Source organism: Euleptes europaea, chromosome 15 (genome assembly GCF_029931775.1).
Source record: "Euleptes europaea isolate rEulEur1 chromosome 15, rEulEur1.hap1, whole genome shotgun sequence".
Lineage (NCBI taxonomy): Eukaryota > Metazoa > Chordata > Lepidosauria > Squamata > Sphaerodactylidae > Euleptes > Euleptes europaea.
Genome location: NC_079326.1, coordinates 37,468,110 through 37,486,395, shown reverse-complemented (window position 1 = coordinate 37,486,395; position 18,286 = coordinate 37,468,110). Strand labels below are relative to the sequence as shown.

The 18,286-nt window shown below is 43.2% G+C and overlaps 1 protein-coding gene across 1 annotated transcript in view; it reads right to left on the bottom strand.

The window, feature by feature from the left end:
* NOSTRIN (nitric oxide synthase trafficking) overlaps nucleotides 1-10,310 on the bottom strand; it is a 31,768-nt gene extending 21,458 nt beyond the window's left edge. The window contains exons 1-3 of the mRNA XM_056861101.1: nucleotides 10,256-10,310; nucleotides 8,141-8,226; nucleotides 84-167 (exon numbers count right to left, since the gene is read on the bottom strand). Of these exons, the coding sequence (XP_056717079.1) occupies nucleotides 84-167; nucleotides 8,141-8,226; nucleotides 10,256-10,282 (197 nt within the window). The 5' untranslated portion in view covers nucleotides 10,283-10,310. The remainder of the gene's footprint in view (nucleotides 1-83; nucleotides 168-8,140; nucleotides 8,227-10,255) is intronic.
* Between the last annotated feature and the right edge of the window lie 7,976 nt (nucleotides 10,311-18,286).

Sequence of the window (18,286 nt, the reverse complement as noted above, 5' to 3'; positions counted from 1 at the left end):
GCAAAGAAAAACCCACAGAAGCCCTTTTGAAGAAGTTGTGTTCTTCTGCTTGTTCTTGGTACACAAACTTGCTCATCACTTACTTGACCTTCATCTTGTTCAACACTTTTGTGAGCTTCTTGGACAGCTTCCCCAGTCCTTCAGCATAAGTAATTTCCAAATTAGCTCTGTCAACAAATTTAGAAGAAATCATTATGCATTTGCTTATCTCTCTTGGGCGTTGCTTTGTAGAAAACTGAACCAGAAAAGAAGAGGAAAACACTTTCTAAACATGAAAAGAGTGATCTTGTAGTGAATGCTCAGATGCAGTGAATGCTTAGATACATAACTGGCACCCAAACCAAACACATTAATTTCTACACACATAACACACACAAAAAAGAACTTGTGACATCTAAAGCTGAGATATAACCTCCTAAGTCTTTTGTGGATGCATTGTGTAACTCTGCTTACCATTGCATTTCAAGTGTCCAACCATGCCAGCGGTGGCCAGCCAGATGCCCCCAGAAAGACTACATGGACAAACCCTGCCCTGTTTTTGCCCACCAGCACTGGTATTCAGAGGGTTGCTGCCTCTGAACATGGAGGATCCATTTCGTCATCATGACTAATAAATCCTCAAATGTGTCTAATCATCTTTTAAATCCATCTGTGCTTGTGGCCATCACTACATCCAGTGGCAGTGAACTCCACAAGGTAAGTATCCTTTGAGTGAGGAAGTACTTTTTTTTGTTTGCCCTGAATCTACCGCCCATCAATTTCACTGGATGCCTGCCCATTCTAGTATTATGGGAGTGGGAGAATATTCTCTCCATCCACTTCCTCCATCCTATCCTTAATTTTAAACTATCCTTAGTTTTATAAACCCCTATCATGTTCCCTCTTAATCTTCTTTTCCCTAAATGAGAAATCTCCGGATTTCTCACTTCAACCCCTTGATCATTTTTATGCCCCTTTCTGCACCCCTTTTCCAGTACTACAACAACCTGAACAGTTCACAGTATTCCAAATGCAGCTTCACCATTACATGCTGTTTTGTTTATTCTTAATAACTTGTTATGAATGAAGTAAATAAATAAATGTTCATAATTGTTAGAAACCGAGTCAACGTTTTCATCAAGCTATCCATCACAATTGCAAATTTCCTGGTCAGTCACCACCTCTTCAGACTGCATCAAAGTTAGAATTTTTTGGGGGGTCACATTAAGAATCACCTTCACAGGAACCTCATTTGCCATATTGTCACCTGTTCAGCCAATGTGGAGAGATCCATTTGGAGCTTTTCACAATCTGCTTTGGTTCTTTTCATCCTAAATAATTTAGTGTCTTCTACAGATATGGTTTCGTAGCCTGGTTGCTCAGCTGCAATTCAAGATCATTTACAAATAGCCCTGGTCAGATTACCAATCGCTGTAGATCCCGGCTTCTCACTTCCCTGCATCGCAAGAACTGTCCATTTTTGCCTACTGTCTGCCTTGTGGTGTTTATTCTGTTTCTAAATCAAATGTGGGTCAGTCCTCTTATCCCATTGGTGCCATTGCTACGTTTACTCAGGAAGGACTTGGTCCAAAGTTCTTTGGATATACAAGTTTATTACATTTACCAGATATTGTCCATATTTTTACAAAGAACTCCAAAAGACTGAAGAAACAGGACTTCCTTTAAAGAAGCCATGCTAATTCTTCCTCAAGGGCTTGTTGCTCTATGTGCTTAAATCATGTTATCTTTAATAACAGTTTCCACCATTGTAGCCAAAACAGATGTTAACTGGCCTGTAATTTCCTGTTTCTGCTCTGAATGCCCTTTTGAAAATAGCCATTATATTTGGTATTTCCAAGGGAAGGGAATTTATACTTAGAAAAAGTGGTATAAAATGTTTTTAGAAAGGAGATAATGCTGGTCAGCCACTTAGAAGCTTGTAGATTCTTAGCAAGCACATCACAACAGTGGAAACCCAAACAGTGAAGCTTTATGTCTGTCCGTTGTGTAGTTTGTCAGTTGACCAACCTCAAGTATTACTTTGGTTCTCGAGGGCTTTAATCGGATTTCACACTTTCTGTTGCAAAGACTGACACTGATGTTGCTGATTGCATTTCTTGCAAAAGGAAAGCAGATCTTAAGGACCAGTTTTCAGAAACTTCTTCTGATATACATGTCTCGAAGCAGCAACCCATACCTTGACAGCAATTATTTGTCATAGTGCGGTCCATATTTCATGTCACTTGGCAGTGCAAGATTGAAACAAACATCACCTCTCCTAAGCGTTTTGATAATGCACCATCATGAATCAGTTATGCCCTGTTTGTCCTCAGTGTTCACATAATTTACATGAGAAAATTGGTTTTTATCTCAGCCATTCCCCGTTGTTGTTGTTGTTTTTACTAGAACGTGATTCCTCTGTACCTGGAGCAGAAGAGGATGCTTTTTTGAATGAAGGGTGGGACAGACTGTGTGTGTGTGTTAAGTGCCGTCAAGTTGAAGCGGGTCGTGCTGTTCAGATGACAGGCTCTTAGAATGTATCACTTACTGAGAAGTGATCTTATTCAGCCAGTCATCGAGTAAGCAGGACTCAACAACTTTACCTACTTTTAAAAAGCAAGTCTTTTTATTGATATACTTCCAGTAAAATATGTGTAAATGCAGATTATCAAGTCTTTAACACTTCTATAAAAACTCTTGTCAAAGTACAATGTATGTATTTACAATGTATGAAGTAAAAGCAAGCAAGTCTTACATACTATTCAGTTTCAAAATCCAACTTCTAAAATATAACAGTCAAATTATTCTGATTCAGTTCAAAGTATCTAATTCATAAAGTCTAGAGTAATGTATTTAAGCCATACATACCAGTCAGCCTTTTCTTGAGAGCCTTTGGAAGGTTCTGATTCTCTGGGCTTACTGTGGCTGTATTTATACTGTTTCAGACTCATTAAGAGTGTTGATTTTACCATCAGGAGGGATATCTTCCTCCCTACTTTCAGATAACATGAGCAGTGCAATAATGTCTTAGTTGCAGCTGTTCAGGTTATTAGCTTATCCCCATGTCCAAATATGGGCTTCCTTTCCTTTCAGTCTATTTTGCTTAAAGTATAAACAATCATTTCTGAGCTCCATGATCACTCCATATACTCAATTTTCATACCATTCTCATCTTCAGTACAATACGCATTAAATGAGACTATTTAGAAATCTACAATACAATATATAACTATATAAATCATAAAACACAATTATTGCTCACATTGTAACATGTAACCATCTGGTCAGTAGGAAACATAGCCTTCAGCAAGGTTATAGAAAGCAAGAAGCTTACTGCACTTATAGCCTTGAGGTCTCTGAGTAGACCTTCTCAAGGTTTGAGGATAGCAGGACTTTTCTGCTCTTGAGATATGAGCAGCTGACAGCTGGCAGCTGAATCAGGAAGGGTAATTTCAGATACAACTTTCTGGCAGATAGTGAAGGATGAGTCTGTTCTTCTCCCTTCAAGGACAAGACCAGGGTAAGTTAGTTAGGTCTTGAAAGAATGCAGACCTTGAGAGAATTCAGTCAGCCTGTTCTAAGGACATTTGCATTTTGCAAGCTGTTGCCAGGCTCTTCATTACACAAACCTCTGCAGTTTGTGGTTCAGTTTGTATGTTGTGTTCAAGCTCTACATGGAATTAATTCTGCACATGTACACAAAATACCATAATTATGTCAGAGCCCGTGACAAAGTCACCTCCGACTCATGGCGACCCTATGAATGAAAGTCCTCCAAAATGTCCTATCTTTGACAGCCTTGCTCAGATCTTGCAAATTGAGGACTGTGGCTTCCTTTATTGAGTCAGCCCATCTCTTGTTGGGTCTTCCTCTTCTCCTGCTGCCCTCAACTTTTCCTAGCATGACTGTCTTTTCCAGTGACCCTTGTCGTCTCAGACTACAGATACAAAAACATAGACAACTAGGTCTGCCACACTATTAAAACTAGTTCACCTTAGAAACAGTTGTACACCTTGTCTGCCTTTGAGGTGCTCTAATGTGAAACATGTATGTGTTGGTCTCTAAGGTGCTGCTACTGGGTGAATCAAGACCCTCCTGAAACTATGTACACAAATGGCTGTCTTACCTGCATGGGGTTGAATCCATGCTCCCACAAACAAAGGGAGTTTACATGTGGATCTATCCCACCTTTCCCTTCTCTGGCAATCCTTTGCGCAATCCATCAAAACCGTTGAGGGTTTGGAGATTCTTCGGAACAATATTTCTACCTCTCTAATACATTTTGTATCCTTCCCTTCCTCTCAGGAGCAAAGATGTACATGGTTCTCCCCTTCCCATTTCACAACAACCTTCTGTGACAGATGGGGTTGAGAGAGAGGGACTGGCCCAAGGCTACCCAGCAAGCTTCATGGGAGTGTGGGGATTTAAACTACCATATCACTCTGGCTCTCACCAATATGCCATGCAGCATAGGAAGCTGCATCGAGAAGGGAAAATTTAACAAGTCATCCCCTCTCCACTTCTCTGTGAGCTTTTGCTCTGCATGTGCAAGTCTGTGAGTATGTATATCTGGAGGGGTTTTGGCAAATCCCCCTGTCTTGATACAAGCCCTACTGAGGTTGTATCAATGTGGCTTCTTTAAAGGGAAGTCTTGCCTCAGAAAACCTTTTGGTGGTCTTTGAAAGGATCAACTAACACGTGAACAATGGTAATCTTGTAGACATTATCAACTTGGACTTCCACGTTCCAAGCCAAAGGCTTCTGAGTAAATGCAGCACTGATGAGATGAGAGGACTGTTCTTCTTGTGGATTAGAAAATGGGTTAAATGCCAGAAAGCAGACAGCAAGAGTAAAAGGACAGTTCTTGCGATGGAAGGAAGGAAGCTAGCCATAGGGTCCCACTAGGATCGGTATCAAGACCAGTTCTATTCATTTTGTTCATAAATTACCTGGAATTGGAGGTGAGCCACAAAGATCTTCAGTGGTGGCTTTACAGAGGGCAGAAGGAAGCAGCTGGGATAAGGGGAAGGCAGGAAAGTTCTGCTTCTGTGAAACCCCTACTTGCAGGAGTTGGGATCCAACCCACTAATAATATCAGCTACATGCGTGTACACAATTCCCATCTTTTGGTAGCTCATCTCCTGATGACTGAGAGCTCAATGAGGGAACTAACTTCATTGAAAGTGATGTCTTTGAGGTGATACAAACTTTACCCATGCTTTGTAGCACCCAGTTTGAGATGGCCTATTCACATTTACAGAAATTTACAGAAAAGGCACCAGTAAAATGTTTTCTGATCAAGTTGAACATACTGCCTGCTGTTCTGACTAAAGGGAGTCCATCTCATGAAAAATGTAGTGTTTCGTTTCAAAGTGTCATACAAGAAATGATGTCTCTCAGTTTAGATAAAAATGAAGACAATGGACAGTTTGCGTAGCGGTATTACCGTTGTTTCACTGTAGAGGTGTTGGACCATTTCATCACATTTCTAAAAGCACTACTTTCAAAAAGAGCTTTCATACACAGGAAGGCCTGTGATTTAGGACGCAACTCAAATCTCATCTGGAAAGGCAATTTCTCTTTGGAATGCACACAGCTAATAAAATACTTGCTGTCGACTCCAAGTCTCTGACAGTATAATGAATTAGTTTTCCAGGATGAAATAACAAGTCACTACTAAAAGCTTTTTTCATCAGTGAAATGCTTCTCGGTAAATTTACTGGAACTTGTAATAGCTCCCTCTGTTGGCAAACTTCTGCTCACACAACTAAGCCCAGTCTCAAATCTAGTCTCTTCTTGAGTTTCACAGTGCTGGTCTCTCCTTGAGTCTCAATGCTAGTCTCTTGAGTTTCAATGTTAGTCTCTTCTTGAGTCTCAATGCTAGCCTCTTCTTAAGTTTCACAGTGGCATGCAGTAAGCTGGCATGTGCAGTGCTCACTAGGAAAACTAGGAGATGGTAAAGAGGGCCAGTGTGACCCCCCCATGCTGTCCTTCAAATGTCCTACACATATACAGTCTTAGTGCTGAACTGAGACTGTGAAAAGTTGGAGCTATTTCTATATAATATTCTAAATAGTCAGATAAACATTTTAAAATGAGCACATGAATCCGTCCATATGGAAACATTACATGTAGAAAGCAACGTATCTAGGAGCAAGATCTGAGATTTCTGTCTGGCCCTATTTATTTATTTAATAATCCCTCCCCCTGCTTCATTTAAATAGTTTACATTCTGCTTCTCTATTTTAAAAGTCTTCAAGATGGGTTTAAAAAAATCAAACATAAGAAATAACCTAAGTAACAAGGAGCACGGAACAAGTAGTCATCAAAATACACAGGAGAACAAAATATTCTTATCCTGCTGTGTAAAATAATACAAAATATCACATTGTGAGTATCTCAGTCCTGTGTCCTATATTTAAATAGTGCAGTACAATCAGCACCATTTCACAAATGCACATTTTTGCACAGTCCAAGGGGAGTCATACTCTCCCATCCAGACCTGTTGTTACTGTGCACAATGGTTGAAAGAGTAAACAAACCAGATGGAGTCAATTAGTCAGCGATTCATAAATAAAAACAAAAAAGTCTTGCCTTTTGATGTTCATCTAAATCCTTATTATCAACATTAATGGCTGCTAATCTGTTTGGATTGGCAGCATTTCACACATGCACAAGGAGGAGCAAACTGAGTGAACTCTGCACTTCGACAACATGACCCAACAGTGACTTTGGGGATGTGTGTGATTGATGTCTCCTGATGGACAGGTGCCAAAGAAGGCCACAAATCATAAAGAAAGAGCAGCCACAGCTACTGCGCGGCCACAAAGCTGTTCAGCACACCGTGGAAGCTTAACAGCAGCAAAATCAGGAGATTCAAGGCTCAAATTACTCTCATTATCAAAATGATGTGCTTCTCTGATGACAGGTCTGTTGTAAAGCTCAGCACCCCTGCTTTATATTTCAGAGCCAACACGCATAGGTGAAGCTTTGAAATAACTGTGTGAAAGATTATTGCTATACAGAGACTTCAAAAAGTCAGACTGTCATCTCTGCACACTTGATCAAAAACAGCCTCTCTCAGTTAAAAGAAAAACATGTCTGGTTCGGATCCTATTAGCACTAGCACAACATGCACTAAATGAAGAGAAGTCTCCCCCTTCCTTCTTCCTCTGTCCCCCAAAATTCGCCTCCCAGGGTGATCAGAGAGGTCAAAATGGGAGCAGGGGATTGGAACACATGAAGCTGCCTCATACTGAATCAGACCCTTGGTCCATCAAAGTCAGTATTGTCTACTCAGACCAGCAGCAGCTCTCCAGGGTCTCAGGCAGAGGTCTTTCACATCACCTACTTTCCTAGTGGCGCAGAGCCCCGTGGCACAGAGTGGTAAGCTGCAGTACTGCATTCCAAGCTCTGCTCATGACCTGAGTTCGATCCCAACGGAAGTCGGTTTCAGGTAGCTGTCTCAAGTTTGACTCAGCCTTCCATCCTTCTGAGGTTGGTAAAATGAGTACCCAGCTTGCTGGGGGTAAAGGGAAGATGACTGGGGAGGGCACTGGCAAACCACCCCATAAACAAAGTCTGCCTAGTAAACGTTGGGATGTGACGTTACCCCATGGGTCAGGAATGACCCAGTGCTTGCACAGGGAACTACCTTTACCTTTTACTTGCCTAGTCCCTTTAACTGGAGATGCTGAGGATTGAACCTGGGACCTTCCGCATGCTAAGCAGATGCTCTACCACTGAGCCACAGCCCCTCCCCAAAAATCCCCTTCTCCCTCTTCTGTGAACAGAAAATAAGTATGTGATCCAAGTTGATGTGACCTTTACAAGACTGTGCATATGCTTTCAGACTTACAAATTTGCAGGTGGAAGTAAGAAAATCCATGTGGATAGAATCATATTGAAACTGGCCCATAAACCAGGCCTTTTACCTGTGCATCTATTATCTTTGCTTCAGAAGCCTCACTAGTAATTACCAGGTGAGCAAATTATATTCCAAGCAGCAGGAGACCAAACCATTAACAAACTTCACAGGGGGCAAATTATACACTAATTTAAAGTTTCTTCCAAAGGATGGAAGCTCCCTCTCCTCATATTGAGGAAAGAATTTAGCTTGCAAGCATGCAGCAAGATGTCTGAGTGATGCAGGCCCACATACCTCTGTTGAAGAATAGACAACAGTTGCTTGCAGAAGCTGTCTCCATTTTTGGAAAACCCTTTCAGGTCTTGGTACACTCTGTCATACTGAAACACAACAAACAGATTGAGACATGTTTGCAGGGATAAGATCTGGCAATATATCAATCTGTCAACTTCCACCTGAGCTGCAGTTTCAGGAAAAGCATCTGCAACAGCTATCGGGTCTTTGTGAGAAACAATTCCTCACAGCACAGTTATTTTCAAAGGTTGGTATGTAGGGTTACTGCTAGTAACTGGGGCATTCAAACCAGTGGTACATCTTTCATCAGAACTTCTCAAGGTCAGAAAATGTGCAAGATACCTACCAGATACCTACAATTCTTTGTTCAAGTGGGTGGATTGCAACTGTTCTCTGGAACCTGGCCACCATATCCACCCAGTCAAAATCCACTCATAGGGATGAGGCATTTATAAAATGAACACACCTTCTCTAACACCCACACAAAAACACACACACCCTTTCTGGCTTAGGAGATCTCATAGAGTATTGCTCTTAGTTCTCCCCCCCATTCCAGGTTCAATCACTCTATGAAACTAATATGCAAGATCATCCCTCAAACTCATCTTAAAGTATTTCCATAAACACACAGAAAAGTCTCATGTGGAAACAATGGGGCTACTATATGTTCCTTCCCTTTCAGATGTGAGGCTCCTCCCCTATCCAATTTTTTGTGCAAGGCTTGCTTGCAAGAAGGGAACGAAGGAAACGCTGGATAAATCACAACTTCATGCCAAGCATAATATTCTCCTTGATAGATTTATTACAAGTACCACCCACACAAGCCACCATGGTGCAGTGGTTGGAGTGTCGGACTAGGATCTTGGAGACCCAATTGTGAGTTCCCACTCTGCCATGGAAACTCACTGGGAGATCTTAAGGACATAAGAAAAGCCATGCTGGATCAGACCAAGGCCCATCAAGTGCAGCAGTCTGTTCACACAGTGGCCAACCAGGTGCCTCTAGGAAGCCCCCAAACAAGACGACTGCAGCAGCACCATCCTGCCTGTGTTCCACAGCACCCAAAATATTAGGCATGCTCCTCTGATACTAGAGAGAATAGGTATGCATCATGTCTAGTATCCATTTTAACTAGTATCCATGAATACCCCTCTCCTCCATGAACATGTCCACTCCCCTCTTAAAGCCTTCCAAGTTGGCAGCCATCACCACATCCTGGGACAGGGAGTTCCACAATTTATTATGCGTTGTGTAAAGAAATATTTCCTTTTATCAGTTTTTAATCTCTCACCCTCCAGCTTCAGCAGATGACCCCACGCTCTAGTATTATGAGAGATGCTGGACATTTCATTTTAGCCTAAGCCTAATCTCAAAAAGTCTATAGGGAAACAGTCACGGGACTGAGCATCACATGTGTAGTTTGACCTTCCAGTTTGAGGGTCAGAATTGAAAGGAAGGACAGTTATGGCAACCAGTCTTGCTGGAAAACTGCTTTCATGAGGAGGAGCATGTAGCATGGCTCAACACTTTCACGCTCCAGCTCCTCTTCAGAGAAGCCACTAGTTGCTCACCAGGTTAAGAGAAAAATTTTTGGTCAGTCTTAAATTGTGTTACTTCAGCATCCTCCTCTGCTGTTTTTCAAGTTTTGTTATGCTGAGATGCCAGTGCAGCATCTACAGTGCTGGGAAGAGATGTATCCCAGAAGCAACTGGGTGTGTGTGTGTGTGCCAGCACAGTGGATCAGTGCTGCAGAGTAACAGTAAACACCATAACTCAATGCGGTGCTGTGGCATGCAAGTTAAAAAAAAAAATCTACTGAGCTCCGAACAAAAGATAACATTAAGCAAATTCTATTTCCTGACAGGAGCACGAGAAACTCAGCCTGAAAGATCCTACAGAATCTCTCAAAGCATGCCTGGATAACAAAGGAACAGACAGATGTGCTCCCTGAGCAGGGCCTGCTGGTATGCCCCAGGAGCTACGAGAGATGACTGCGTAACCCCCTTGTACAAACATGGCCTGATGTACCCTTTGGTTGCCGCTCTCGCTGAGCATTATGCTAAACCGGCGCGGGAGAAATGCTAAGAGGCACCTCCAAAGCTCGGAGTTACTCACCGCGCAACCTGCCAGTGGGTTCTTCATGCTGAAATGTTCATTGCTGCTGGAGAATTTCCACCTCTGGTTCAGACCTGCCCCTTGGGAAGTTCTGCCAGGTTCAGCATTCCATGACAATTAGTTAGGTAACGTCAACAGAGCACAACAGAATGGTAATGCAGGGACGAACCCAACAACCGACTTTATCCAGTTCATTTCCTGGTACGTAAACAAGATCTAGAGCACTGTGAAAGCCAGGAAGCATTTCAGCCAAGGCGTTGCTACACGGACTTTATTATGGAACTGGTTATCAGCCCCTTCTGGGGGGGGGGGTTGGGGGTGGATAAGCGGCGGTGGGGGGAAATGGAAAAGGCAAAAAAAAAAAAACCCAACCCATAGAAAACAATGGGGCTGTGCCACCAAAAAAGGTGGTGTAGCGCTGTCACAGCGGCAAGGGGCGTTCCCGGGCTGAAAGGGGTCTGGGAGCTGACTAAGATCAACTCTGCCCTTGGGAACCACCACCCCCCATGCCAGCGTGGGCTTTCCCTTCTGGGAATTCCCTGCTGGCATGCCTGTGCTGGCAGAGGAGGCTGGCCGGCATATTTATCCCCGCACCGGTGTAGGTGTCACTTTGTGCTGTGGCCACCAGTGCGGAGTCTTAAGGAGCCTCCCCCCTCCCCCTTTTCAGTATTGTTCAAGTGGAAACCCACAGACTTGCAGGGGGCATCTCATTCCCCTCCCCCACTACTTCCTCGAGGTGTAGTGGTTAAGGTGTTGAATTAGGACCTGGGAAACCCAGGTTCAAATCCTCACTTGGGCCATGGAAGCTTGTTGGGTGACCTCGGGCCAGTCAGCTAGGGTTGCCCGGTCCCTTTTCTCAACCAACGGGAGATTTTGGGGGCGGAGCCTGAAGAGGGCTGGGTTTGGGGAGGGACTTCAATGCCATAGTTCAATGGCCAAAGCGGCCATTTTTCTTCAGGTGATATGATCACTATCGGCTGGAGATCAGTTGAATTAGCAGGAGATCTCCTGCTACTACCTGGCAGTTGGCAACCCTAGGGGTGGACTCTATGGCATTATATCCAGCTGAGGCCCCTCTCTTCCACAAATCCTGCCCTCCCTTGACTCCACTTCAAAATCTCCAGGAATTTCCCAACCTGGAGCTGGCAACCCTGGCAAGGCCTGGCCATGATGAATCTTCCCTCAAAGACCAAAACCGCCCTGGAAAGGGCCCTGCCCCCTCCCTTTGACTTTTACTCAGACTGGAATGCTGTGGTTGTCTAGCAAGATCCACTGAAGGAATCTGCTTGTTAAAGCTACATGTGCTCCTTTAATCATTTGGTTTTTTTCCAAACCCCCCAATGTACTTTTTTTTTTTTTTTTAGATCTGTCTTGCCCATTCACAACTCCAGTCACTTGATTTAAGTATCCTCAGATCTGGCTGACCACTATTCGTATATAGATACAACTGGAACTTCGTTAGGGTGTTCTCCTTTGCTTTTCCTCTGCCTTCTGATTACCAGCCCTAAGTCTGTCCTCGGACTCCGTGGCTTGTTGTTTCATTAAACAAGTGATTGTAATAAATATTTCTGTAAAAGAGGTGGAAGAACTTACCGTTCTGGACAAGACTAGTCCTGACAGGAACTTCTGCACCAAGCCCAACTTCCAGAGTAGAAGCATCTCTTTGTACCAGAGGTAGTCCAAAAAGAATGGCATTAGGGCTCTGGAGTCCACACTGTTTTGGGGAGACATGTTGTTGATATGAAGTGTCTGGCCTTGAGCTGATGGGATCTGAGGAGACTAATGGGCTCCTTTGCTGCCAACTCTGTTCATTTCTTTCTTAAGTGCTATCCCAATCTGGCCTTAAACCAGATTACCTGAGGAGCACCGTGTGTCTTCTCTGGCATAACTTCAGAAACTGAGGCTGTCTTAGAATATGTAATCACTCAGCTTTTCTTCTTTCTTTCCGACTTTTGAATGGATGTGATCCTTCATTTTGCTAGAAAATTTAGCTATTTATACCTCCAATCACAATCCAGAGGTTCTCTGGGTTAGTAAAAAGGCAGATCAGGGACTTCAGATCTCTCCTGTCTTGAGGGGGTTATACTCCCCTTAAAAAGCCAGGTTCACATTTGGGAGTGCTACTTGACACTGCAGTCACCTCAGAAAACCAGGTGGCTGCAGTGGTTCGGAAAGCTTTTGCCCAGCTTCGACTGGTGCATCACCTGCCTACGTTCCTGGGTCAGTCAAATCTAGCCACAGTGATCCATGCCTTGTTTCATCTAGGATGATCAAGAGCAGACTTTTTGATAAAAATTGAGTTTCTTTTAGGATATACTTTAAAAGCTTCATTGATTTTGTGGTGGTCGGGGGGGGGGACACATGCCATTGAAAAACATGGTGAAGAGCACGTTGCTGAGAATGGAAGAGAGCGACAAAATATTTTATTGGAGCAAAAGGAACACAAGAGGAGCCTTGGGGTCATATTGAAAGTCCATCTAATTCAGAATCTTGTTTCCCACAGTCACCATGAGTCTATATGGCAACTGTAAGTTTTTTTGGGGTGAGGGGGTTTCCTGTTATTCCCCTTCCTTATAACTACCATTTAGAAGCATGAGTTTCAAGCAAATGGACTTTGCTTGAGAGTTACATTAGGAGTTGTATCCACCAGGGTGCTTCTTAGGACAGTAGGATTTCCATCTACAAAGTGTGTCGAATGCTGTTCCTAGGGATCCTGTCTTTTAGGAGCAGCATACGCGGGGTGGGTTTTGGCATGCAGGAAGAATGGGGAGGCAGGAAACTGGTGTTCTGTTGAGATCAATCCTTTCACCTGTGGAAACACACAGGTGGATCCAAGCTTACGTTTCCATTTTATTACCATTAATCCAATTTGAAGAGATCCTTGTGGAACTCTTAGGTTTCATGGTCCTCCTGAATAATTTGGGGTTAATGCAAACCTTGGCCGTGTCACTGTTACCCCTCAGGCCTGACAAACGACATTACATTCTTACAGATCCCATTGTGAGAACGGTTCTGTGCTCCACATCTAATTGCTTAATCAGTTTTTAATCCACTGGGTGTTTCTGCCAGGTCCAGCTTCCCTGCATACAGAGGCCTCACCTGTTTCAGCCCTCCTTCGGCTCCCGTTTGTCTTCTTGGCATGAGTTATTGGGAGCCTGAGGTGCCACTAGGCAACAGGGCCAGGTCTGGCCAGGGAGCACCCGACATAACTAGGCACTAGGCTGGCAATCGAAGTATATCACCATTGGTCGCAAACTTACCTCTTTTGAAGAACTCCAAAAGGTTGGTGGGTTGGTGACGCAGGACTCCCTTTCGCAGAAGCCATATTGATTAAATTCACCCCAAGGCTTATTTTTTCTAAGAGTGAGCAGCTTCTGCAAATCTAAGGACATTTTACATAGTAGAATTTCTCATTTACTATATTAGTAAAGAAATTTAATGTTCATCCTCGTGGCCTCTGCGCAGTCCCACATGGGAAATGCGCATGTGCAGGCCAACCGTGGAGAACTTTTAATATGGAAAGCTTCTAGAAGGGACGATTCCCCTTCCCCTCCGTCATTTTCCCTACTCGGCCAACGGCTCTTCCTGCTGAAACGGTTACATGACGGGAGGAGGATTGGCCATCCCTCGGTTCTCTCTGTGGAGAGAGGACATGTGGGTCACTTCTGCCTTCCATTAAATTATCTTTTCATGGTCAAGGCAGAAAGACTGCAATCTGTCACTAGCAATTATCTCTAGGGCCATTGTAAGCAGGTGAGTGGGTTAAACAAAGAATACTTTATCTTTAATATTGGTTAAGTAGTAGAAATAGCTGAAGTGGCTCGTTGAGCTTTCCCCCCTTCTTATTTCTTCCCTCTGTTGCCCAGCATACAACAGCAGGAACCACTGATAGATAACTGACTATTGAAATTTTTTCCACATATGAAAATCTAATATATTTTTTAACCTGCTGTTCCTTCAAACAGCTCAGAGTGGGGAACATGTTTCTCCCCTCCTCATTTTATCTTCATAACAAGCCTGTGAAAAAGGTTAGGCTCAGAGAGACTGATCAGCCCGAGTTGCCCATTACTCGGGGTCTCCCCAGACTTAGTCTGACAAACCAACCATGCTTTTGCACATTGGAAGTAAGCTTAATAAGAAACCTGTATTGGATATGGAGAGCGAAATAGAGACCTCGGCTTTTGTGAGATACTGTGAGTGGATGAAACATTTCCCGCTGTTTCAATTCATTGGGCTGAATCCAGCACCAGGTCTTTGTGTAAGGTCTACCCAAGGAACCTCAGTCTTCCCAGCTCTCCCATTCCCATCAATCATTTCTGGCCATGAAAAAGTTTATTCCTGGAGTTGCAGGATCCCCAAGGAATATCAGCTGTGCAGGGCAGGACACTGCTGTGGGAAAGGGTTGAAATTATTCTGTTCTGTCACTTCCATCAATGAAGTGCTGCTCACAAAACACTCTCTTCCCTTGCAGCCTCCTGAACTGCATGGCTGTGAGTCCTGTGATCCAAGGAGTAAACTTCCCCAGGGTCGGAAAATGATGCTGGGAGGAACAGGAGAGCTGAGAAGCCCTGCAGCTGTCAATGGCTGAACCACCAATTTTGTGACTGGTAGCTGCCAAGAGCGGGGCTGCCAAGAGTGGAAGGATGGGGCGGGGGGGGGGGGGATTCCACTGGCCAATGTATTTCAGGTTCTCTGAATCCCCAGATTTCATTTTTTTAAAAGGGAGCCCCTTCCCTTATAGCTCCACAATGGAAGGGGCTAGAGACTTCTTTTAAAAACGAAAGCTGGGAATTCAGAGAATCTGTACACATAGCTGTTATAACATCAATATAATGATATTCTAGTGTCAATTAAAAAATAAAAGCCTCCTGCAGAGGGAGCAAATGGCTGCTATGGGGTCAATCTCTGGGAAAAAAGCTGCTCATTTTTTGCAGTTTCCTATTGCAATCTGCAGTGTAAATCATAAATTAACTATTCTTTCATAATCCTGTCCCTTTTCCTTTATTGTTTCTTACATAATGGACGTTTATTATTTTATGTTATCAGGAAGCTAAGATATTTGCTTTGGTAAGATATTTGGTTTGACTCAGGGTCAGGGTCATATGGGGGGCAGATGGAATCTTTGGCCAGGGTGGATGGTGGCTCTCGGCAGCCCTGCTCCCCCCCCAAAAATTGAGTAGCTCCCAGAAATGATGATGAAGAAGAGTTGGGTTTTATATGCCGACTTTCTCTACCACTTAAGGGGGAATCAAACCGGCTTACAATCCCCTTCCCCTCCCCACAACAGACACCCTGTGAGGGTGTCATGGGGCAGTTCTTTGCCTGCCTGGACCCGCAATGGCTTGCTCTCTTGCATGGCCTGCTGTTGGCCCAGCCTGCCCCCACTCCATAAAGGAGAAAGGAAGAGAGCAGGTGGGTCCCCATCCTTGCAGCTCACAGGGTGGCAGTGGTTGGGATTCTCCTTCCCAATCGGCCCAGGTGCCAGCATGGCTTTTCCAGCATGGCTTCTCTTATGTATTTATGACCCTACTATATGGGTAATGTGAATAAATGTCAGAAATCCCTCCATGTAAGTGCAAAAGAAGGCAAGTAAAAAAGGTCATTCCTAATACTTAGTGTTTATTATGAAAGTGTTTTTTTAAATTAAAAGTTCACAATATTAATTTAAAATATTCCAGGAAGAATTGTAATTTCTATATTTTAAAAAAAAAACCAAAAAACAGAAGCAAAATCTAAGGCTAACACATCACGGCATTTCCAACACTGGAATACCAGTATGTTATTGTCGTAGCAAGAGTTGCTCAAACACTGGATTGTCTTAAAAACACAGGTGAAAAAATTGCACCATTGTCTCCTGCCCCGACGTGCGGAAGTTAACCACCGTATAGAACACAGACTGATGGTTACTGTTTTAGTTATTTAGAAATCAGCATGCAGGGACAAAACTGCTCCGATACAGATCTGTATGTACCATCTTTTTTTGTTTGGAGATGAATATCATTACCAAATAGTTCTGGTGAACAAGACTTATCGCTGAAGCACAAGGCTTAAGTCAAGTTTCAAATAAATACTATTAAAATACATATACCTTTTCCCTCCACTGAAACAAGTAGAAGAGATTTCCTAAGAGTAGAACTTTGTAAGGTTCAGAGTTTCACTGTAATTACAAATTGGAACTTCCTGAAAGTAAAAATGTGCTGAGTATGTATGTCTTGCAAACTCACAACCATCTTAAAAAAACAAGTTCAAAATGCATGGTTTTCTCAACATCCCAACAGAAACGAAAACAAAGTGCATTATGGGAAAAAAAAACTCATGTATAAATACAACACCCCACTGGTATAATAAGAGCCATTTTGAAGTTTATGATTTCAAGGCAACTCTATTTTGAAGAACACTGTGATCTGGAATATTTTGGCCATTTTCACATTGGCATACAGAACTGTGGCAATTTCTTCGTGTGGGCATGAGTTATCGGGTAATTAAACCCCCCCACAAAATTATCACTCTGCTGTAAATAAAAAATAAATACAAAATATAAAGCAATGGGGCAATCTTGCCCCCCCCATGGGAAATTTACAGTAAACCAAAGTCATGGAGCGTATATTTTTGAGATGTGAAATATGGACAGTAATAGCCCTATATTCAGAACCCTCTGCCATGCTCTGCCAATTAAGGTAAACAGCAGAAAGGATGATCAACCTGAATCACCAGAATATTGTGTAACCTCTGCCTTTCTATGTGCAATGTCAGACATTCAAAAACCACATGGCATTTGGTTACACAACAATCTTCCCACAGTTTATTGCAAAATACGGCACACGCACACACATACGCAAACTATTTTCTTGCTTGTTATAGCGTGCTCAGCTCAGATATTAAAAGTTTCTTGAAAGGGAGGGGGGCATTCATAAAGATATCGGTGAAGGACCTCCACGATCACTCCATAGTTACGCACTGGTGAAACGGGCGTTTACCTTCTTTTTCCTACAACAGGATCCCAATCCCTCAGGACTTATGTTCATTCCTTCCTTCCAGATCAGGTCGACGTCTTCCTAACACCACCAGCCATAAAGCAGAAACCAGATTCCTTGCATGACAGCAGGGGGCAGGGGGTCATGTAAATGCTCCTTAGAAGTGCAAACTCTATGCCACGTAGCCTGACCCCATAAATAACGAATATTCAGCCATTTCCTTTCATGCAAATAAACTGTGGACTAGTACTGACACGTAAGCTGTGCACATGGGCAAGGTAAAGGAGTGAGCTGCGGGAATGTGAAACTTTCCCTGCAGTTACCTGTAGAAACCTGAATGTGAATTAGAGTCTAGGGACATAAGCAGACTCTACCAGCACGTGTATTGCACAAACGTTTTTTAAAAAATGATATTGTCAGAGAGGCCTACTCACATAACTATTTATGCACATGAGGCCAAATTCATATTCAAGATTCTCCATGTGGTAGGACAGTTATGCGCAAGCCCCCAAGTCCACTCTTGCATCCTGCCAATGCACACAGCCTACATACTAGGGCCCAAGGGAACTGGCCCTCTGCCTTGGAAACACATGAAAGGAAACTGCAAAGTAGTTCTACCACGAAGAAATGAACAAAACAAGAATATGGCAACAAAAATACACCTGTTTCTTTTTTGGCATTTTAAATCTGGCGCTCGACAACCTGGATAGTGGTTGTGAATGAAATCCCCAACGTTTCCAACCTCAACTGGATATATGCTTAAGAAACCTACTCACCAGACGCTAGTCCAACTTTTTACAAAACACGTTTTCTTCTTTCAGTGACTTACATGTCGATACTTAAAGACAGTAAATGCAAACAACAACGGGTCTTACTTGACTACCCCCAGGGCCGGCTAACAGGCCGCTCAGTCTACCTAATCGCTACTAGTAGTTCTACATAACTATTTTCTTCACTTTTTCTACTCTATATATCCCAGCCACCGCATCTCTCAAATCTAGTGCTACAAAGGGTTCGAAGAACATTCACGAACAAGTTCGGTTAGTAGGGGGGGAAA